Source organism: Panthera onca, chromosome D3 (assembly GCF_046562875.1).
Source record: "Panthera onca isolate mPanOnc1 chromosome D3, mPanOnc1 haplotype 2, whole genome shotgun sequence".
Lineage (NCBI taxonomy): Eukaryota > Metazoa > Chordata > Mammalia > Carnivora > Felidae > Panthera > Panthera onca.
In genome coordinates this window covers 6,807,942-6,832,144 of record NC_138350.1, presented here as the reverse complement: position 1 = coordinate 6,832,144, position 24,203 = coordinate 6,807,942, and the positions used below count along the sequence as shown (strand labels likewise).

Sequence of the window (24,203 nt, the reverse complement as noted above, 5' to 3'; positions counted from 1 at the left end):
TGTCACCAAGGACTAAAACTCAGGTCCTTCCCTGTCACTCAAAATAAGAAAGGACAAATGTGCCTGTCAGGTTTACTGGTTCCTGGCTTTGTTTGCTTTTGGAACAAGGATCAGCAAACATGTTCTATAAAGGGCCAGGTAGTAAATAATTTAGGTTTTGCAGGCCACATTTGGTCTCTGTCACATATTCTTCTTTGCTGTTGTTGTTGTTTTTACCCGCAACTATTTAAAAATGTAAAACCCATTCTTAGCTTGAGGGACATATAAAAGCAGGCAGCAAGCCAGATTTGGCCCATGGGCTGAAGAGTTTGCCAAACCCTGATTTAAAAATAAACCTTTCCTGAAATTTTTCTAAGTAAATATGTAGAAGTCAATGTTGATCAATAAACTAAATAAGGACCTCATCAAATTGATAAGTAGAACTTTTATAGATGTTATTAAGATAAAGGGAGCAGAGAGAAACCCATCAAATAGAATTTAGTGATTTCATTAATAATTAAGGTCATATGAAACTACCAAGAATAAAACCACACCATTTATTTAAATAATCTCACAGGGAGATGAGCCTTACCGGTAACCCAAAATGTACTGCCTTCTTCACAGAATGCTCTAGCAGAACATAGCTATCGGATCTCTTCTGCCCCAGGACATACAGCCAGCTCTGGTAAGAGAAATCATCAGGATGTATCCTAACTATGATAATGCTTAACGTTCTGTTCAAATATCAGTGTGGTTATAAGAAAGATTCAGCAAGAGAACAGACAAATCCTCTAAAATTCTCTTTCATGAAGTATGAACCTAAATGAAAACCATTGAACACATTAAAACTGTCAGACTGAAATAAACAAACCACTGATCTTCACCTCTGACAGCAGTGAGTGGCAAATGTCCCAGGGGAAAAAAAAAACATGAAGCCCCCACATGGCCTTTAATTGAGAAATCGAGATTCTCAGGGACTGTTCAATGAAGTCTGTGTTCTACCTATGCTTGGTGTTTACACTTTCACAAGAGGATGTCTCATCAAGTTACTAGGTGTTGTATTCACTTTTTTGTTAATGCCAATGTTTAATGTGTTAGCTTTACATTAAAATCTGTAGACAAGAAATTCCCCCGCAAAGCGAAATAGAAATCATGAATTAAGAAAGATAATAATGATGGGTTGCCTTTCTGAATTCCCACAACCACCTAACTAGTTTCCCTTCATTGCTAAGGACCTTCTAACAGCAAAACAACCCATTTCGAATGGGACCTTCAGAAGGCCAACTCAACACAGGGGCAAAACTTCCGAGACAGGAGGGGATGGCTCACCAAGCAATGCTGGAGACACACATGATCGTTGGACTCCTGGGCAATCCTAATCGCCTCTTGCAGGGCGAGCTCTGCCTGCTGACTAGAGACAGACCGAACATTAATAACTCATTAACAATCACAAACATGTTCAAGCATCTTCACAGGAAGGCATCTGTACGGTAATTCATCTGAGGTTGGAAGCTCTAACAATGACCTTATTCCCTCAGAGGCACTTCCTCCCCCAGCAGCGAGAAACATTAACAGAGGAGACAGAACATGTCCTTTCTAAGGTGGATTTCTACTACAAAGGGCAAGAAGGAAGGGCTTTTCTTGATCTCAGCTCCTAAGATTTTTATTTTAATTGTCTACCACTGGGAGGATGGACAAGGAGAGGATACAATATTTCACTTTTCACTGCACTCCCTTCTGCATTATGTGAATTTTTTTACAATGGCATTTGATAATTTTGTATTTTTTCAAAACTAGTTTTAAAAAGTATTTTGAGGATACTCACTTCTGAGATTTTTTTCCTGCTGACGTGGTTCCCCTCCATCTGGGAGATCTGAGCTAATCTCAAGATCTGCAGAAATTCAGCCAACTATCCTTGGCCCTACTGAGCTGTCACCTCTGAAAACACCCACAGAAATGCAATCTGTAACCCACCTTGTAGTGTTTAATTAAATACTACTGTTAATCACTTTCTACTTGTTAATTTTATCTCTTCAACTACTTTATAAGCCTGCAGAGGGTGAGCTCTTAAACTTTGGGTTTCCCAGTGGCAAGTCACAGAAAAGAAGTTCATAAACACAGGGTTACTGAAGATCTCAAAATAGAATCAATGGGTATCACTTATTTAGGAAACATTTACATAAGGAATTTTCCTTCACCTCTAGCATCAGCCTCACGCAATCCATTTTAATTAGGGAGAGCTGGTGTGTTCCTCAATAACCACTTGTTTGAATAAAGAAACCAGATACATCTATCAAAAGGTAGATTCCCAGGTAGATTAAAGACTGCTTTAAATCTCTATTCAAACATTAAGTTAGCAGGGGTACCTGGGTGGCTCTGTCAGTTAAGTGTCTGACTTTGGCTCAGGTCATGATCTCACGGTTCGTGGGTTCGAGCCCTGCGTCGGGCTCTGTGCTGACAGCTCAGAGCCTAGAGCCTGGAGCCTGCTTCGGATTCTGTCTCCTCTCTCTGCCCCTCCCCTGGTCATACTCTTTCTCTCTCTCTCTCTCAAAAATAAACATTAAAAAATATATATGTGTGAGTGTGTGTGTATACATATATGTATATATGTGCGTGTATATATATATGTATATATACAAATACATACATACATTAAGTTAGTAGAGCTTAGGGAGGGCTGACCTGCTACCTTATTAAACAGAGACTCACAAATTGAAGGAGTGATCTGTGCATATAGCTGGAGAAGTGTCCCTTATTAAAACAACAGCACTCCCCGACCCTTTATCCTCATCTATCACCTGGATACATTACACTTATGTTTAGTGTTGTTTATGGTTTATCTCCCCCACTGGCAAGCTCCATGAAAACAGGGGCTTTTTTCCCCCTCTTTTTTCACTGCTGTAACCTCAGCATCTAGAACAGCACCCAGTACACCATAGATGCTCAATAAACAACTATAACGATTTTCAAGAAGTCTCCACAATCCTATAAGCTACGTGACAGAGATGAATACGGGCCCACAGCTCCAGGACTAGAAACAAAGAAGCATGGACCCGAGTAAATTTAGCAATTAATTTCATGCAGTTAGCTACCTATCTGTTGATAATATTGTAAATATAAAGAAATTCTGCACAACAGATTATTTGTATCTAGAATGCTAGACACATATTTCTAAACCCTAGCAGAAACTGGTCTAAACACAGAAATCGGTTAATGGTAGATACTACAAATAGTGTTGCTATTTATTATGACAACTAAAAAATGGAAGGCCCCAATTAAGAGGTCATTACAGCTGGGCAGGCAAAAAGAAGTCGACTGTCAAAAGATAACATGGAATCTCATAAAATCATGGAGTTTGGAGTAGCCTTGAACCTTCCTGAGTCCAACTATCAATGTAATGCTTAAATTCCCCCATTGACACCTCTGGTCTAGGCTTGAGCACCCCACTGGCCCTTCCTTAGAGGTTCCATGTGGAAAAACCTTATCATGAGGAAAGCACTGTCTTTCCCTTGCACATCCTAGCTCTCGTTCTTCTCCAGGAATCTAAGCTGTCTTCACATGACCTTTTACTACATGAAGATGCCAAACACGTGCTTGGCTAAATCATTTTCTCTCCAGGCTCACCATTCTCATACCCTTCCCACACTGTTCATATGACATGGCTTTGAACACCTACAAGGAGAGTGTCCCCTACACAAGTTCTAGCCTGTCAATGTCCCTTTTAAAACGAGACAATCAGAAATTAACAGAGGGCCACCTGGGTGGCTCAGTCTGTTGAGATCCGACTCTTGATTTCTGCTCAGGTCATCATCCTAGGATTGTGGGATTGAGACCCATGTCAGACTCTGCACAGAGCGTGGGGCTTGCTTAAGATTCTCTCTCTCAGGGCTCCTGGATGGCTTGGTCGATTAAGCATCTAACTCTTGATTTTGGCTGAGGCCATGATCTCACAGTTTCTTGAGTCTGAGCCAGAGCCTGCTCGGGATTCTCCCTCGCTCTCTGCCCCTCCCCCCCCCCCAAATAAATAAACTTTAAGTTTCTCTCTCTCCCCCTGTCCCCCCTTCCCCTGCTCATACTCTGTCTCTCAAAATAAACTTTTTAAAAAAGTTTCTCTCTCTCTCCCTCTGCCCCCCTCCCCTACTCACTCTTTCTCTAAAGTAAAAAAATAATAAAAATAAAAATAAAAGAAATTAGTAGCATTTCTGACCCATAGTGCAAGGGGTAGAAGTCTCAGCTCTTGAACTTTGGACACCATATTTACAGTAACATACCCTACAGTCTCTATTCAAAGATGCCTGTAGCAGAGACCTCATTTTTCTCAAATGAGAAAAAGTCACGGGGGGCAGGGAGACCCCTTCAATGAATAATTCCCAGTTTTTTCACCCTTATTCACATTATTTCAGTTTCCAAAATAGCCCCCATGTTTTAAGGTTTTAATGACATAACTCCATTTACTAAATAATTGGGCAATTTTCCTATTTTTATTCATTAAAATCATAAGCATATCTTAGCAATGGCATAAGCCAGTGTCACCTCACTGAGCTGCCTGAATTCTGTCCAAAAGCACAAATATGTGGCTTAGTGAGCCATACAGTGTTTTATCCAGTAAAGGTACAACTTCATTTTGGCTTTTTGAAATACTGAAAATAGCTTTTGTATCCCCATCATTACCTCCAAAAATTCCTTTTGGGAATCTCTGGCCTAATGACCTAATTTCCTTTTAATTCAAAGGCTATTGTTCTTAGAAGTAAGGAAAGAGGCCATACACTAGCTAGTAATGCTCACTGGTGACACCAGGGGGCAGACTGCTTAAGGAGAAGGTCTTCATTAACTGCTGTCCATGGAACTTCCCTCTTGGGAAGTTATTGACAAGCCCAGGTAGGAGGGTATCTTTCTTCTTCCTCTTCCTCTTCCTCTTCTTCTTCTTCCTCCTACCTCCTCCTCCTCCTCTTTCTTCTTCTTTTATTTTGAGAAAAAGAGTGCAAGCAGGAACCGGGCAGAGAGAAGGAGAGAGGGAACTCCAAGCAGGCTCCACTGTCAGCGCAGAACCAGTGGAGGGCTCAATCCCACCAACCATGAGATCATGACCTGAGCCAAAATCAAGGGTCCCACGCTTAACTGACTGAGCCACCCAGACGTCCCTTTTGATTTTTCAACACTGCATTTAAAACCTACATCTTCGTTAACATTTGAGAGTTGATTTCTTCAGTTTCTGCAGAAACAAAAACCTATTAACTCACTAGTGACCGAAGCGGCAGTGCAGGGCGGCCAGGTTCAGCGCGGCGTATCGCAGGCTCCGGCCGTAGCCCTCTTCCCCATTACTTTTGCTTTCGGCCCCAGTAAGAATCAAGCGATCAAAATAATGAAGGAGGCTGTGTGTTGAACTGAAGACATCTTGGACCCGGAGGTTGTTTAAGTAGCTGAGATAGTGCTGAAACAAGAAACAATCCACATATTTTAAATGTTCAGCTTCCACTGGCTTGAGACTAATTCAGAGCGTCCCACTAGCTGCAAATACCCGTGTTCCTCCGCCCTCCGTGAAGACAGTTTAGCTTCATGTTTTCCCACTGGCAGGATGAAGCAAGTTCAAGATACAGTGGTTTGTTTCCTCCCTAGGAATGGGCTAGGAAGTCGCCAAATGAAAAATGGGAGCCCCATTATGATCTGTGTCAGAGTTTTATGCCAAATATATACCCACTATGCCACTGGTTATACTAGGACCCGAGGATGATGGGGGGGTGGGGGGGGGCTCACCTACCTCAGGTATTAAGGAAGACTGTAAGCTCAAATATAAAAATTAAAAAAAAAATTTTTTTTAATTTATATTTATTTATTTTGAGAGAGAGAGAGAGAGAGCAAGCAGGGGAGGGGCAGATAGAGAAGGAGACAGAATCCCAAGCAGGCTCCACACTGTCAGCATGGAGCCTGATGGGGCAATTGAACCCATGAACTGAGAGATCATGACCTGAGCCAAAATCAGAAGTGGGACACTTAACAACCGAGCCGCCCAGGCACTCTTCAATAATAAAAATTTTAAGACCTGAATTCATATACAAATTATAAAGGATGCCTGGGTAGCTCAGTTGTTAAGCACACAACTTGAGCTCAGGTCATGATCTCATGGCTTGTGAGTTTGAGCCCCAGGTTGGTCTCTGTGCTGAAACTCAGAGCCTGAGGCCTGCTTCAGATTCTGTGTCTCCCTCTCTCTGCCCCTCCCCCTCTCACACTCTGTCTTTCTCTCTCTCAAAAATAAATAAACATTTTTAAAATTATAATATAAAATTAAGTTCTCTAAATGTCCAAGTCAAAACACAGTGAGTGTAACTAGTTTACTAAGTTACACTTAGAAAAATACATTGTCATGTATTTTGACACTATTTTCATTTCTTCTGATTCACTGAATTTAATTTCCCTCCAAAAGGCAGACTGCAGTTACTATGGCGCAAAGGAGATATATTTCTGCATGTGAGTAAAGTCAGACGTCAAATCCAGGTGTTATTAAGAAAGTTTTTTAAAAAGAAAAGAAAGTTTTCTGGGTAAAAATCCAGTAAGGAATGGAATTATTTGAATTTGGGGAAAAAACAAAAAAAACTTGACAAGAGAAAGGAAAAGAATTTTTAGTCCCAAAACTTAAAAAAAAAAATCAGTCTACTCTATCATCTGTCAATAATTCACAGCCTCAGAGAGATGATGAATGAATAGGAATAGCAACAGAAAAGGGACTGAAGAAACCCCTAATGGCCCAGGGACGAGGGGGTAGGAGGGAAAGCTTTGCAACCCAGGCTTATAGACTTGCCAACAACATTTCTTTCCAAGAAACTGGGCCAATGGGACAATCCTCATTTGCATGGCTCTTCAATATAAAGAGTAGCCTGATTGTGGCTTTCCAACTCAAAAGACTCACCGCTTCAGCAAAATCAGGATTAAATTTCAACAAGTTGTTCAGTTCTTTCTGCAGAGAAGCTGGAGTGAGGGCTTTTGTCTCATCATTCTTTAACAAAGAAGCCTGAAATTTAAAGATGACAACTCAGAAGAAAGATGTGGCCGGTCAACATATGGAAATGTATACTGACTAGGATCCCCTATGTTCCTTCCCACTGTTCCTCTCCTCTTGGCCACAGTGTTTCCTCTTCCTGAGACAAAAAGCCTGCCAACTCCCTCTCCCCATCCACACACTCCTCACATGCCTTGCAAACTCCTACTTGTCCTTCAGGACCCCATGTAGACTTTCATCACTTGCTTATATCAGCTTTTAGACTAGGTAAGGTCCTGTAAGTCCCTACATGCTCCCGTAGGCCCCTGCAGGAACCCTTCCTACAGTACTTAGCAACCTACATTAAAAGTGCCAGTGTGACCCCACCCCGGACTGTGAGTGCCTTCAGGGCAGGTAGTGTGCACTTCTAGCCTGGCAAAGGGCCTCACAGCACCCAGATGCCCTACTCCTGGCTATCTGTTTCAAGTAGATGGTACCAGCAATGATTATATAAAATATGTTAGAAAACCAGTCCTAAATTAATTTTAGTACTTAACTTGATTACAAACTCTTCGACTTTACCTAAACAAATTTTTATTTGTAAGTAATAATAATTTCTAATTTCATTTGAATTCATTTTATTATAGAAGATTCCAAAACATGGAAAGACATACGGAAGAAAACAAAAATCATCTGTAACCCCTCCACCCAGAAATAACACTACTGATATGTCAGTGTCTTATTCCAGTCTTTTTTCTATATGTGCATACATAGACCATATTTTTAATAAAACTAGAACACTGTATATCATTTTACTTCCTGCTCTTTTCATTCAATAGTATAAAGTTTGTCTTATCATCAAAGTCTTTGATAATACGATTTTTAAAGCAAAAGTATTAACCCTGTGACTGCCATATTTATTGCAAATACTTTTTCCTATTTTATTGTTTGCCTTTTAGTTTTGTTAGAATGTGTTCTGACATGCAGACGTTTTTAATTTTTATGCTGAAAAATCAAATGATCTTCTCCTACATGCTTTCTTCCACAGCTTTTATGTTCAGAAAGTCATTCCCCACCCAGAGATCAGTTAAAAGTTAATATGTAGTTCCTTCTGGTCTAATTATACCTTTAAATATTCACATTTACCCTTTAATCCACCTGTAACGGACTGAATGAAGTGTGAGAATGTGGTGAGGCTCTAGCTATACTGTCTCCTCCATACTTCACCGGTTGTCTAGAGGGTTTTTTTCTAATCTGTTTGAAATTCATCTGCAGGGGTGATTCTATGACTTTTCAGCTAGACCTAAACAGTACATCTTTCTGCAAAAAGAAAATTAATAACAAAATAAGGAGAATTAGAAAAGTAGAACAAAATATCAAAATTCTATGCTCGAAAAAAACATGGGAGAAAAATATTCAGCTCCTGTTTCCGAGCAAATGAAAAAGTATGGCTCAAAAGCACCAGCAAGATATGTTTGGGGTTAAAAAAAAAAAAAAGAAAGAAAGAAACGTTGGGAGTGAACTGTACCGGTGTCTGCAACTTGAAATACATCAAAAAATAAGATGAAATGGTGGCTAGACAGAGGACGTGTAGGTATTGATAAAGACAGAGCAAAATACTAATTGTGGCATCTGGGTGACGGGTATATAGGTATTCACTGTGCAATGCTCTTCAGCTTTTCTTTCTGTTCGAAAATGTCCATAATAAAATGTTGGGGGAAGAGAAGTAAGTCTTCCAAAGCACATTTTTGACCTGTGTTAGTCACACACTATTATAAAATGAGCATGCATTATAACTTTAAGAAAAATAAAATCATGGGGCACTGGGCTGGCTCAGTTTGTAGAGCATTCAATTCTTGATATCAGCATTTTAAGTTTGAGCCCCACAATGGGGGTAGAGATTACTTAAAAATAAAATCTATAAAAAAAAAAAAAAGAAGAAAAGAAAAAGAAAATCACACACAAAATCGGAAAGAACACATAACCACAACTGTATTGTTAGTAAAGGAAAGAGGACCAAGAATAAGGAAGAAAGCAGATTCACTAATTAGCCTACCAACGAAACAGGCGTATGTGATGACATATTTTTTTTAAAGTTCATGATAAATAACAGAATTAACACATACCTGTTGAGAAAGAAAAAATTCTGCTTGTTTTTGGGAGAGAGGCCCACTGCAAGATACCTCCTCTTCTCTGGAAAAGAATAAAACAAAAATAACAAGGAATTACACAAAATGGAAGGGTGAACTAGGTGATGGGGATTAAGGAGCACACGTGTGTTGAGCACCGGGGGTTTATGAAATGTCAAATTACTGTACACATTAAACCAGTATTACACTGTGTGTTAACTATAATGGCATTAAAAACTTAAAAAGCCAAACAAACAAACAAAAAAATTCCACAACAGCAAGAACGGTAATGCTAACAAAATCAAATGGCTTCATCAGAAGATCTCAAAAACTTTTAAAATTAATTCTCTCCTCTCAGGAATAGAAAAGACATACTTAAAAAGTGATGTTGAATGACCTGCCAAAGTTCACACCATGTAACTATGGACAGCTATAGACCTAAATTCTACATAGCGTGATCTTTCTACAATGCGAATCTATCGTGGTAGCCAGCTTCCAGAATAAAATCCACACTGGGGATTTTATTATAGCAGGGCAGGTGCAATGCTCCATGAGTGATCCTAGCTACTACCTCTCTCCTTTGCCTTTTCTTTCTCACCCACATTCCCAGCCTGATGAGGTCCTCGCAGATCTCCTATGGCACCAAGATGCCCCTGCTCCTTCCTTGGCCTGAAAGCCCATTGTCCTGCCCACTGTTGGACTACGGTACACCATCCATCATTCAAGACTAACTGACGTGTGATGTCCTCCAAGAATCTCTCCTGCCATCTCTCATTTGAGCTGCCACTGTCTCCTACTAGAGAGGCTGAGCACAGCACCTATGCATTGCCACACCTGGCTGCTCGTACTTACAACTGGACGCCAATACCTAGTGCCATGCCTAGGAATAAAACAGGCACTCAAGAGATTGGGAAATGAATGGATGGAGAGTTTCTAACTCCTTGCTACAGATACAAGATGTGGGATACTTCAGAGCAGGAGAAAGTGGCTTCTCCTAAGACATAACCATTTGCCTAGAAGTTTAGATTATGCAGATTTAACAGACAAGGAATATACGGGTATAAACCTAGACTTGACAAATCTGCATATACACAATAGAAAAGTCTTATTTTGAAAGGAAAAGTATGAGTAATCCCTTTTGCCACATGACTCTAAGAAATGCCTGCTCTACAAGATTTTGATAAGTGTAAAAATCAATATTTACTCATAATGTTTTCATAAGCACTCTGCATCTAATACAAGCAGTTTTCAAACTTTCACATAAATAATATATAAATGGATATTCTGAAAGAAGAAAAAATTCTTCTGAGGTTATGTAATTTGGAGACAGTTGTATGCTCTATCTTAATTCGAGATTAATGATGCACCTGAGAGAAATCCAACAAAAAGAAACTTCATTTACTTTTTTTATTTTATTTTTTTAACACTTATTCATTTTTGAGAGACACAGAGAGACAGAGGCATAAGCAGGAGAGGGGCAGAGAGAGAGGGAGACACAGGATCTGAAGCAGGCCCCAGGCTCTGAGCTGTCAGCACAGAGCTCAACGCGGGGCTTGAACCCACGAACCACGAGATCATGACCTGAGCCAAAGTTGTCTGCTCAACTGACTGAGCCACCCAGGCACCCTGAAACTTCATTTACTTTTGTTTAATGTATCATTTACCAAACTAATTGACCAAAGAATCCTTTCCTCACATCTTTTATGAAGTACTAGTGTTCCACAAAAAACACTTTGGGAAACACTGCTCTAATATTCTCTTGGCTTCATTTCTTTCTTTCTTTTTTTTAATGTTTATTTTTGATAGAGCATGAGTGGGGGAGGGGCATAAAGAGAGGGGGACAGAGGATCCAAAGCGGGCTCTGCGCTGATAGCAGCAAGCCCCATGCGGGGCTCAAACTCATGAACCATGAGATCATGACCTAAGCTGAAGTCAGACGCTCGACTGACTGAGCCACCCAGGTGCCTTTTTTTTTTTTTAATGTTTATTTATTTACTTTTTAGAGAGGAGAGAGTGCAAGGGGGGTAGGGGAAGAGAGAGAGGCAGACAGAGAATCTGACGCAGGCTCCAAGCTCCAAGCTGTCAGCACAGAGCTGAGCTGGACGGATATGGGGCCCGAACCCACAAACTGTGAGATCATGGCCCGAGCCAAAATCAGACACTTAACCAACTGAGCCACTCAGGCACCCCTCTTGGCTTCATTTTTGTTAAATATTACTTAATAATCCCTAACCAGTGTATCAGATTCTGCAGCCATCAGAGCTGCCAAGAACCAGCTCCAGCCCAGGTCTAACAAAGATCAGTAACACAATAGTGACCTAGAGGGAAATGGAAAAAAATTCACAGGCCAAGTTCTCAAATGGAAAACAGTTAAGTATCAGGACAGTAAGAAGTCCTTTTCTCTTAGCACACCGCTTTAACCAAGGTTAAACCCAAGGCTTGGGATAATTATATATGGCTGCATGCAAAAAGGCTAGAGACAGGTGAGACTCTGAATGAAACTAGACACAGGCTTCTGGTCCCATCTGCCTCTAAAATCCACAACACTCAGGGCACCTGGCTGCCCTGGTCAGTAGAGCAGGCAACTCTTAATCTCAAAGTTTTGGTTTGTTTTTTTTAAATTTTATTTTTTTGTGTGTGTGTTTATTTTTGAGAGAGAGATAGTGTGTGAGAGGGGGAGGGGCAGAGAGAGAGGGAGACACAGAATCTGAAGTAGGCTCCAGGCTCTGACCTGTCAGCACAGAGCCCTACACAGGACTCAAAGCCACAAACTATGAGATCATGACCCGATCCAAGGTTGGACGCTCAACCAACTGAGCCACCCGGGCGCCCCTTGATCTTGGAGCCCCATGATGGGTGTAGAGATTACTTAAAAACAAAATCTTAGAAGTCCACAATGCTCACAGTTACCAAATGCTTTATTTAAACCCTTCCCCTGTCCCTGAAAATTGGGGGTAGCTTATAAGGAAGGACACAGGAGCAATAAGGTTAATAAAATAGAGAAAATCAGCATCATGCAAACTGATTCTATAAGAAACAGAAATACAGATCCCATAAATGAAGATCGAATTTGGTTCTGGCCTCCATGGTGGCAATCATGGCTGACATGAACCAGCTTGGGAAGAGCAAGTAAAAACCCCATGGCCCAAACCATCCTTTACTGACTCTTCCTTGGTTTCCTTAAGGCCTCACAAATATATGCAGGAAAAAAGTAATTCCTTAAGAAGCCACAGAAGTATTCAATTTAGGAAAAAGGCTACCCACTTAGGAAAAAGGTTCAAGTATACCTTGCTTATAAATTCAGTTATTAGCTGAGACAGAATTTTAGACTTACTAGTCTATAAATCAAGGGCACTTAAGCTTGGTTCAGGGATGGGCTCTAAGAAGTCCATGAATCTTGTAAAACTGTACTCAAAAGTTGGCAAAGATGTGCATTTAAAAAAAATGTTTGCTTATTTATTTTGGGGGGGGGCGAGAAAAAGAGAGGAGAGCAGAATCCCAAGCAAGGGGGCTTGATCTCATGAACTGAACTGTGAGATCATGACCTGAGCCAAAATCAAGAGTCAGATACTTAACCAACTGAGCCACCCAGGTGCTCATGCAAAGATGTGCATTTTTTTTAAGTTTATTTATTTTGAGAGAGACAGAGACAGCATGCATAGGGAGGAGGAGAAAGAGGAGGACAGAGGATCTGAAGCCGGCTCTGTGCTGACAGCAGAGAGCCCGATGCGGGGCTCAAACTCATGAACCGTGAGTTCATGACCTGAGCTGAAGTTGGATGCTTAACCAACTGAGCGACCCAGGTGCCCCAAAGATGTGCATTTTTAATATGAACCTAGTACATGCCATTTGTAAGATTCTCAAGAATCTGGAAATTCCCCTAAAGGGCTTAAATCTACCACTGTAATTGAAATTTTTTAAATGTGAGATTAATCAGGGCTCCTGGGTGGCTCAGTCAGTTAAGCATCCAACTTTGGCTCAGGTCATGATCTCACAGTTCATGGGTTCAAGCCCACATCGGGTTCTGGGCTGACAGCTCAGAGCCTGGAGCCTGCTTCAGATTCTGTGTCTCCCTCTCTCTGTCCCTTCCCTGCTTGAGCTGTCTCTCTCTCTCAAAAATAAATAAACACTTAAAAAAATACATATGAGATTAATCAATCCACAAAGGTTTTATTTTTTTGTTTTTGACCACTTGCAATACGTAAAACACCAGTTTAGGTCCTGGAGGATATACAGTGGGCTAACAGGCTTAATCTTGGGGAAAGCTGAGGCCAGCCCAGGTGAAAAGATGGCAGTAAATGGTAAAGGCCAAGGGTGATATGAACTCTGTACTGAGAAGTGGGAAAATCACTTGCTAGTTGGGAAGGAGCAGAGAAAATGATGAAGAAGGAAGAAGACATTTCAGGAAACAGAAACAAAAGACGCCAGGGATCCAAGCTCAGAAACCAAAGGTAAAGTCAGAGAGGTCAACTGTGGAAGGCCTGGAACACCAGGTGAGGAGACTTTGTGGAATCTGGGGAGGTTTCTGAGCAGGGTATTGACAGAAGCAGGGGAGGCGAGGGACTGAGACAGGAACAGTTACTAAATATCCAAGGAGGAAGCAAGGACCCTAGCCCTTCTGAGGTATGTGACCAGAGGGCATGATGCAGCCACACTGCCCTCCACCTATGTTTCCGATATGCCAGCTTCTCCTGTCTTGGAAGCTGTGTGCTCTGGCAATTCCCCTGGCTCCTTCATTACCTAGCTCCCAGTCCAAAGGCCCCTCCCCAGTGGAACCCCCAGTTACTCTCCACCCGTGGGTCCCCTCTCCTCTTGATTGCACTGCATTGCTCTGAAACTACGTTCCTTATCAGTTGGCTCTCTATCATCTGACCTTCCCCCACCTAACCCCTCGAGGACTGGACTTTGTCCTCCTGGCTGACAACACAACACCTTAACGGGGTGCCTGGCACATGGGAAGCACTATTTGTTGAATAAATTAACAAATTTGGGAGATTTATATTAAATCAAGGGAAGAAATACCAGAGAATTTCTACTTCTGTTAGTTCCTTTTAGGAGTAAAGAGAAGCTGTAACTGCAGCAGCTTGCAGACCAGAAGCCTCCACTACAGACTCACGTGGGGCAAACCTATCAGCCAGCTCCTCACTGCAGGCCATTGGCAAGTGCCAGCAAAGCAAGCACAGAGGCTAAGTTTCAGTGTGCCCTCTCTTCTGCGATGGCTTTTTTAATTTTTTTAATGTTTGTTTATTTTTGAAAGAGGGAGAGACAAAGCTTGAGCAGGGGAGGGGCAGAGAGAGGGAGACACAGAATCTGAAGCAGGCTCTAGGCTCTGAGCAGTCAGCACAGAGCCCGATATAGGGCTCGAACTCACAAACCTGATCATGCCCTGAGCCGAAGTCAGACGCTTAACTGACTGAGCCACCCAGGTGCATCTGTGATTGGATTTGTTTTTAATGACAAACACGTGTTGACTGAATATTTATTCCCTCCCTTCTAAATTAACAGTCGGGCTCCTCTTTCCAAACAGGAGTAATTTCATTGGAGGACGGGAGATTTACAAACTATACAATATTTCTTTCCCCTTTCTAATTTTAATACAAATTTCTGGGGCAAAAAAAATAACTTTCCTGAAGAAAAGAGACCTGAAAACATTCCAATAACTTAAAAAAAAAAAAAGAAAAAAGAAAGAAAGAAAAGAATAAAAGGACTAAATTGAGAAACTTTTCATAAATGCAATAAAACATTAGAAAAGATCACCAGAAAATAAGATTTCCCTCTTTAAAAGAACCAAGAAACGACTGCAATATATTCTTTTTTTTTTTTTTTTTAATGTAAATATATTCTAGGGACACCTGGCTGGCTCAGTCAGAAAAGCATGTGACTCTTGATCTCAGGGTCGTGAGTTCAAGGCCCATACTGGGTGTAGAGATTACTTACATTAAAAAAAATTTTTTTAAACCCTCATTATAATACTTAATGAGAATGTTTAAACAATATACCTCTTAATTTCAGTGACAAAATTCAGTTTACTATATGTATGCTATTTTCTGAAACTATACCTTTTTCTTTGATCCAGAAATGTCATTTACTGGAAAATTATAAAAATTTACATTGGTGTACATTTTTTTACCATTACAGAGCATTCCGCATGTTGTACATTTTAAGTGAAATAACATTCCAGTTTCATCTTTGAAGATATAAAATTGTAATAAGTACACAATTTGATTCTCAGTTCTTATGGTTTCAAATTGTTCACCCCTACTTTTTTAAGTTTTGGTTTTTTTTTTAAGAGAAAGAAAGCACCAGTTGGGGAGCGGGGCAGAGGAGAGAGAGGAATCTCAAACGGGCTCCACGCTCAGCACGGAGCCCAATGTGGGGCTCAATTCTAGGACCCTGGGATCGTGACCTGAGCCAAAATCAAGAGTCGGGGCATTCAACTGACTCAGCCACCCAGGCGCCCCCCAAAATTTTGTATACATTGTAAATCACTATACACTTTTTTCCTTTTCTTTTTCACACAATGTTACATTAGTTTCCGGTGTACAACATAGTGATTTGACATGAAATGATACATCTTCATAGCAAACACACTGGGTCACACACAAATGAATTCTTAGAACAGGATAAAAACAAAAAATGTAGCTAGACCTAATTAAATGGGATTAATTTAGGAGAAAGCCAACGCAAAACAAGCCTGAATTTTAACATTTTATAAGACGTGACATTCTGCTACTTGAAGCATATTAAGTAGCCAGAACAAAGATTACAGGACAGCCCCAATGCACTCCTTAGGGGGTCTCAGCTAAAAAAGAAACAAGAGAATAAGAATAGCCAGTATTTGTTGAACATGTACTACACGCCAGGCACAGTTCAGAACACTTATGCGGACTTGACATTTGATTGTCACAACAACCCTCTGAGGAAGGAATCAGATCCCCCACTTTACAGATGAAGACACTGAAGCACAGAGAGGGTAAGTAACTGGCTCAGAGTCTCACAGGGAATAAGTGGAGGAGTCAGAATTCAAACCCAGCAGTCCGAGGCCACAACCAGACTCTTAACCCCACACTTTCCTGCCTCTCCACTAGAGGAAAGGCATCTGTAAACAAAGATAAGTAAGGGAGGTTTGGAAGTATTTAAAGGTAATACATAATCCCTGGAGCCCAGAGCCCAAGCATGTGCTAAACAAATCACACAACCATACCCCAAAGGCAGTTAGCCAGCCTTCTTAGGGCAGGTGAGGCTTACTTAAATCAGAGCTGAGCACACTGCCGTATAATGATCTGTTGGGTGTCAGTCTTCTTTACCACACTGTGGGCTCCTTGAGATCAGGGAATATGGAATATACACATATGTATACACACACATGTGTTTTTCCCTCCAAGTAGCAGTAGTTTATTTGGGAGGTGATCCCAGGTAACAGTTCGCGTGAAGGGGAAGCAAGACAGCAAAGTGAGGGAAGGCAGTAAAAAGTATGTTATGAGACCACTCGCCAGTGTGAGTGACAGACTGCCTATGTTGATTTTCTGCATTCATTCACCCAGCACACACAGGCACATTCTATGAGACACGCACTACACGGAGCACTGGCAAAAATGCGATGAAGCAAGACAGAGAAGGGTCTTAGATCTGAAGGGATGCTAAGGCAGAAGAAACAGATACAAACGAGTAAGCACATAAATGTAACAAGTTACTCAGTGAGAAGAGCTATGAAGGAACTAAAGCTGCCAGGAATATTTGGGACGGAGGTTACTTCAGGTATGTGGTCAGCGAAGGCCCGTGTGATGACACTGGAGCTGAAATCAGAAGAAGTCAGGGTGGAGTGTTCACAAAGCCAAAAGCACGCCTGAGCAGGTGGACTCCTGAGAGTGAAGGGGAGAGTAAGCAGCAAGAGGTAGGGAGGATGATGGGGCCTGATCACACAGGCACTGAGGCTGTGATAAGCTTGGATTCTCATCTAAATTTCAAGGACAATGGCTGAGGGTCTGGAGCAGAAGGGTGCCATGGCGTGATTTACATTCACAAAGATTCCCCCGGATGATGCATGAAAAATAGATGACAGGGAGGGGTGCCTGGCTGGCTCAGTTGATAGAGTATGAGGCTCTTAATCTCAGGGTTATGAGTTCCAGCCCCATGTTGGGTGGAGTGATTACTTAAATAAATAAACAAATAAATAAGAAAAACAGATTGCAGGGAGACAAGAGTGGAGGCAAGGAGGCCAGTGAAGAGGCTACAGAAGTCATCCACTAAGAAAATGCAGTGTTTGGGCTGCAGGGGCAGCAGTGATGATGGAGACAAATGACCTAAGTCCAAACTATCATGGGGGTGTCTGAGTGGCTCCGTTAGTTATGCGTCAGACTCCTGATTTCAGCTCAGGTTGTGATCTCACGGTTCGGGAGTTTGAGCCCCGAGTCTGTCTGTCTGTCTGTCTGTCTGTCTGTCTCTCTCTCTCAAAATAAATAAATAAATTGCAAAAACAAAAACTATCGTGGAGGAACAATTGACTGGCCTGCTGAAGCACTAGCTGTCAGGGTGACAAAGAGGGAGGAACCAAGGACACGCCAAGGTTTTGAGGTTAAACAACTAGGTGAGCAGTGGCACGTCATCCCCAATGCTTAAACTTCCATAGGCACTCAATCCATTTTCACTGACTCAGTCATTAGCTCCTGCTGGATGCTGACATGGAACACTATCAGTCGGGGTCCCAGCAGGAAACAAATGGCACATTCAAACACAGTGATTTGAGAAGAGTTTTAAAAAGGACCACTTAAAAAACCAGGGGCAGGACACAGAGAAGCCATAAGGGACAATACAGTCCCCAGGACTGGTAACAGTGGGGCACCTTACACCCCAGGCCAGGGAAACCTTCCTACTTCCCCAAACCCAGAATAATGCAGGGAGGACCACCTGATAGAAGTATGACCCTACAGCCAGTCCACCATGACCCTGAAGTAAGGGAGCAAGTGGATCAACGCCCTGTCCCCACTCTCCTCACTCTGGATTTCCCACCAGTGCCTCCCAATCAGATGTCAGAGGGCAAGGAGCCCACTCACTGATGCAGCCCATATGGGTCCACTTCTTGGATCTGGAGAGGCAAAAAGATAGTGGCCAGCATGTGAACTCTGAATGAATGAGGATTTACTAAGCCTGTAATTATGCTATTTCACAGGAAAGGGATGCCTATCCGAAAAACCCAAATTACCTTATAGATACATCAAGTTCTTCCTTTTCCATTTTTCTTTCACCCTCCTCTCTGCTGGTCAGTTCCATGTCAGCATCCTCCACTGACTTTTTCTCACCGTTTTGGAAGTACTGTTGAAGGGCGGTGTACAGTTTAAATACTTGACTGAAAGAAAGCTTACTGTATGCCAAGATCATATGGCGCAGAAATAAACCTATAAAATAAGACATACGCAGGCGAAGGCATTAATTGAAATCCAGGTTACACAGAGTTCATACTATATGTTGCAATCTTGCTTCAAAAGCATCAAAAAGAGACGTTTGCAGTTTCTATTCCCTCCACCTAGAATGTTCTTCCCCATCTCTTACAAAACTGGTTTCCTCTTCTAATGCGTCGCGCAGTCCCCAATCCACTCCCCACCCCTGCACTCCATCATCTTTAGCCATCCAATATCTTTTTTCATGGCTATTGGAACTATTTGAATTATCTTATTTACCTATTTACTTTTCACCATCTGGCCCCACCCTACCAGTACGTGATCTCCTTAAGAGGAAGGTCCCTATCTTGTAAGTCCAGAGCCTGGCACATAGGCGATCAACAATAGCTGATGTTGAATAACATAAAAACTACCGTGTGAAAAAGCCAAATGGATGCAGCATGGATATAAAGCTAATAGGAAAGCATCAAGAAAGTTCACATATGCCCTCAATAACATATTCTTACTTAATTCTTTTCATAAAAGTTTAGTCGGTGACCCTGACTTAGGGAGTTGCACAATGCAGACCAGGAATCCAGAGGACCGTGGGAAGGAGCCATGAACCCCCAAAAGCCCGCAGGACTGGGCTAATAGTTGGACTACTACAGACAAAACAGAAGACGCTTTTCTACAAGACAAGTATTTAAACACAGAACAAAATGGCAAGGCAGTAAGTACAAACTAAAACACGTCCCACTGTGTTTGTTCAGAGATAGCAGAGTGATGACAGATGTGATTTAGAAAGCTGCTCACTTCAATGAAAATATTCTCTGCTCTCCTTAGAAGAGCTTCATACCTACTACACTCGTTTTGTGAACCTCTGGTTCAGTTCCAGAAAAAGAATCTGACAGGTCATCAAAAAATTGTTCCATATCTTTCAATTCGCCTTCAGCCATCAGTTTGATTCTGAAAGAGAAAATTGAGGTGCACATTTTAGGAAGGCCCTTTAAACATCTTCCATGTTTCACATTCCACAATTATCTCCAATAAATCTATTTTAAAAGCAATTCAGAGATTCATAGAAAATGGTGGCACATAAAACAAACTTGATAATTCAAAATGTCACTCCCATTATTCTGAAAAGTATCACCGTTTTCATCATAAAACCTGTCAGAGTAACACATCAGCTAGCAAAATGGAATTCCCTGCAGCAAATAAAAGAACAAGGTAGATCCATACAGAAAAATAAATTTTGAAATAGGTTTAATGTTAACTACCATTTTTCAAAAAAAAAAAAAAAAGTAGGGGCACCTGGGTGGCTCAGTCAATTAAGGGTCCAACTCTTGGTTTCATAGCTCAGGTCATGATCTCACGGTTCGTGAGTTCGAGCTGCCCATCAGGCTTGTTGCTGTCAGTGCAGAGCCTGCTTCAGATCCTCTGTCCTCTTCTCTCTCTGCCCCTTCCCGGCTTGTACTCTCTCTCAAAAACAAATAAAAAACGTGGCGCCTGGATGGCTCAGTCGGTTAAGTGTTCATGGGTTCAAGCCCCGTGTCAGGCTCTGTGCTGACAGCTCAGAGCCTGGAGCCTGCTTCGGATTCTGTCTCCCTCTTTCTCTGCCCCTCCTCCACTTGCACTGTGTCTCTCTCTCTCTCAAAAATAAATAAACTTAAAAAAAAATTAAAATAAAATAAAAAACATTAAGAAAAAAGTAAAGTTCTTAGGAAAACTGAGTTTTTGTTTACTGAGACTTACAAAGATATGTTTTTAGAGAATTCATTACCATGTGCACTTCTCTAATTTTCATCTACGTAAACATATTCTCATATATACAGAAGAAAAGGAAGCTTACCTGATCTGTACTGAATTTGCCAGCTGGGGACAAGATTCTTCAATTAACTTGTATAGTTTAGACAGTGTAATATCTGGGCCCTGGGTAAAGGAGATAGGGAGGTTATGGATAAATTTTAAGGAGCTGGAGAATGATAAACAGTTGTAAACATGAATTTCTCTCTGCTTTAACAATTATTCCAAACATGAAATCTCAAATCAGGAAGAAAAAAAAAAACAAAAACTAAACTAAAGCACTAAAGTAATACTTTACATTTGCATAGCATTCTTGTTTCATCTGCGGAATAGTTTAAAATGGGAACAAAACAGAGACCCTGTAGTCTGAGGACCTGCTGTTCTTTCCTTCTTAATTTTGTAATCATGGCAAAGCTGTAGCCTCTCTGAGCCCTAGTTTCCTTCATCAGTAAAACAGAGATAATAATAACCATCTCCCTTGCTTGTGCCAGAAAGAGTAAAAAAAGGCTAAGTGCTTCATAAACTGGAAGACATTATACAAACGTAGGTGTCCTATTTTTCACAAACATAATCTTACTTGATCCTTCCCCAAACCTTGTAAGGTAGGCAGACATACTATGCGCCCAAGTCCATAAAACATACCAGTAGAGACAAGGAGTATGCAACCTCAGCTGTCAAGACTACAATCTAGGGGCGCCTGGCTGGCTCAGTTGGTGGAACGTGACTCTTGATGTCAGGGTTGTGAGTTTGAGCCCCACCTTGGGTATAGAGATTACTTAAATATAAAATCTTTAAAAAAGAAGAAGAAGACGACAACTACAATATAACTGAGGTTTAAAAACTAAACACTGGGGGCGCCTGGGTGGTTCATTTAGTTTGGCGTCCAGCTCTTGGTTTCAGCTCCAATGGTGATCTCACAGTTGTGAGATCAAGCCCTGCATCTCTGAACTCTGTGCTGACGGCTTGGGGCCTGCCTGGAATTCTCTCTCTCTCTCTCTCTCTCTCTCTCTCTTTCTCTTTGCCCTTCCCCCCTCACTCACTCTCTTGCTTGCCTGCTCTCTCCCTCTCTCAAAATAAATAAATAAACTAAAAAAAAAACAAAAAACCACTAAACAGTGAATCTTTTTTGGAGAGTAAGTTGACACTATATATGCTAATTTCAGATGTGGCTAACCCAGCAATTCCACTTGTAGGGAAGGTACATTCGGCATGCATTGTTTGAAATGAAGAAAAACTGAAAAGCACCTATAAGTCCATTAATAAAGAGTTAATCTATAATTTATAATAAATTATAAATGTATTTAAATATTAATTAAAGTTAGGAGTTATGTTTCTTTTCTTATTGTGGAATACACTGCAGCTGTTTAAAAAAGAAGAAAAAAAAAAAAAAGAATGAGGTAGCTCTATTCAAATGTGCTGATATGGGAAGGTCTCCAAGACTGGTTAAGTGAAAGGAGCAAGCTGTAGAATAGAAGTCACATTTATGTAAAAAAAAAATAAATAAATAAATAAATAAATAAATAAATTTTAAATTTAAGCAGAATTAAAAGGATGCACACACATATATATACTTAAAACCATATGCCTCCATCTATCTATATACAGGCATTTAGCAAAAGGTCTAGAAAGATCCATTCCGGCCTGTGGTCGAACAAACATTAACAGTGATAATCTCTGAAAGGGAAAAGGATTGGAGGCCATGCAGAACCATAACCTTTCACTCCATCAATTTTAGGATCAGCTGAAGTTTTTACAATGAATCTTTGTGTGTTAGTTAAGTAGTTAAAAATTAACAAATTTGGGGGTACCTGGGTGGCTCAGTCCGTTGAGCAACAGACTCTTGATCTCAGCTCAGGTCATGATCTCACAGTTTCTTCAGTTTGAGACCCACACTGGGCTCTGCACTGACCATGCACAGAGCGTGCTTGGGATTCTCCCTCTCCCTCCCTTTCTGCCCCTTCCCCACTCTCTCTCCCTCTCTCCCTCTCTCTCAAAATAAATAAGTAAACTTTAAAAAATGAATTTTTAAAAATTCACTGTTTAAAGCCAAATTTTGCAAAGGAATTGGGAGTCTGGTTGGAATGTTACTACACCACATAGTATTCAGCCAGACAAAGAACCCAAAGGAAAATCTAGGACAAAAAACACGGTATGAGCAAAGGCAGAAAGATGTGTGAGTTAAAACACAAGTACTGTTTTGTTTCTTTTCTCTATTACCAAATCTTTTTGTATTATAACTTTTATTTCAATAGTGGGGAAAATGTATTTGTAATAATAGTAATGAGGCTAGGACTGGGAGCTACAAGTAATAGAGACCCCATTCCTTTTATTCAACCAGGTGGGCAAGCCACTTAACCTCTGGGTCCTCAGTACCCCTTCTCTCCCCCAATATACGGGTGATAGACTGTAAAAAGTCAAGTATATTGATAATGCGGGGGCCCAGGACTCCAGATCTTTGTTTCTGCCACCACTGCTCAATAGCCAAGTGCTCATCCTTCAGTACCACTTCTTCTAAGACCTCCCACTCCACCTGAGTTCACACATCTGCCACAACAGGGTTTATTCCATTTCACTTATTCCACACGTTTACTTAGGCGCTCTACTCAGCTGTGGGGATCTAAGAGTGAACAAAAGTAGGATAAAACACTGCCCTCATTGAAGTTAGTCTACTAAGGGAGAGACATTAGTCATAAAATCACACACATAAATGAAAACAAAAAACCCCACAACCTATATAAAAGAAGGTACGTGCTTTATGAGAATACATGAAAATGAAAATAGTTAACATTGAGCATTTACTATGTGCCACAAACTATGTGCTTTCCATGGATCTTCTAATTTAATTCAGCCATCCCCAAACAGTTTCTATCATTGTCCTCCTTTTACAGAGAATCCAAAGACCCAGGTAGATTATAGAACTTGCCACAGTCACACAGCCAGTACGTGGTGAAACTATAACCTGAGTCGGCGAAATGAAATAAAACATGCGAGGTGCTTAGCAAACAGGAAGTGTTCGATGTTAGTTATAGGTCATTATTACTACTTATTGCGGTCCTCTAGGTGTCTGTATGATTCATCTGTCTCCAACTCTCAGGACTACGTGTAACCCCTTTCTATAGAAGACGCAGGATGTCAGAAAATAACTCCTACCCAGTCACTCAGCTAATAAATGCTGGAACCAAATATGAACCTGCAAGAAAAAAATGCATGTAACAGCGCCTAGCCCATGGTAAGCACTCAGTTAGCAGGTGGTATTAACTCCTTTATTTATTTTTATTTTTTCGGTCCTCCAGGGCTGAAAGAGTATCTGATGAACACTCGCGCCCCCAGGCCCAGTGAGGTGTCCCGCACAGAACAGGTGCTCAGAAAAGGTTTGCTGAATGAGCGGGAGCCGGTCGGTGGGGGCCGCTCACCTGCAACAGCGGCAGGAGCAGCTGGTTGAGCCTCCGCCGCTCCATGAGGCTGACGGCGCCCTCGCCCGTGCGGCCCATCTCGTTCAGCAGCACCAGCACTGCGATCTTATACGGAGTCACCCAGTCCTTGATGCCGAACACGTTGGCGTGCACTACCCCATTGGTCATCATGGGGTTGAAGTACAGGCTCTCGTGGACGCTGGCCATGGCGCCCCGGGACTAAGCCCAGGAGCCGGGCCGACCGCCGGGTTCCCGCTTGAAACACACCACAGCCAGCCCTAGGCCTCAGTTCGCCCGCGCTGTAGCCCAGGATACGGGCATCTTCGCCGTTGGCCAATCAGAGAAGCCAGACCAAAGCACATGGAAGGGCTACAGCCAATCAGAATGTCCAGGGGTGCTGCGCACGGTGGGGCAAAGGCGGTGTACTTAAAGACTGAGTCCCTACAGAAACTCGAATGAAAGGAGCAGGTTCCGGGGTGACTTGGAATGGAACCGTGGAAGGGAGCTGACGCTTGAGAACCGGAGCTGA

General features: G+C 41.6%; 1 protein-coding gene across 2 annotated transcripts in view; it reads right to left on the bottom strand.

Annotated features, from left to right (window-relative positions):
- ANAPC5 (anaphase promoting complex subunit 5) overlaps window positions 1-23,991 on the bottom strand; it is a 43,823-nt gene extending 19,832 nt beyond the window's left edge. The window contains exons 1-9 of one of the 2 annotated variants that reach the window (XM_078435832.2): window positions 23,675-23,991; window positions 20,308-20,387; window positions 19,315-19,424; window positions 18,284-18,476; window positions 9,079-9,145; window positions 6,884-6,985; window positions 5,220-5,410; window positions 1,309-1,390; window positions 572-661 (exon numbers count right to left, since the gene is read on the bottom strand). In XM_078435832.2, coding sequence (XP_078291958.1) covers window positions 572-661; window positions 1,309-1,390; window positions 5,220-5,410; window positions 6,884-6,985; window positions 9,079-9,145; window positions 18,284-18,476; window positions 19,315-19,424; window positions 20,308-20,387; window positions 23,675-23,881 — 1,122 coding nt within the window. In that variant the 5' untranslated portion in view covers window positions 23,882-23,991. The remainder of the gene's footprint in view (window positions 1-571; window positions 662-1,308; window positions 1,391-5,219; window positions 5,411-6,883; window positions 6,986-9,078; window positions 9,146-18,283; window positions 18,477-19,314; window positions 19,425-20,307; window positions 20,388-23,674) is intronic. The other variant, XM_078435831.2, reaches the window with a different exon arrangement.
- Between the last annotated feature and the right edge of the window lie 212 nt (window positions 23,992-24,203).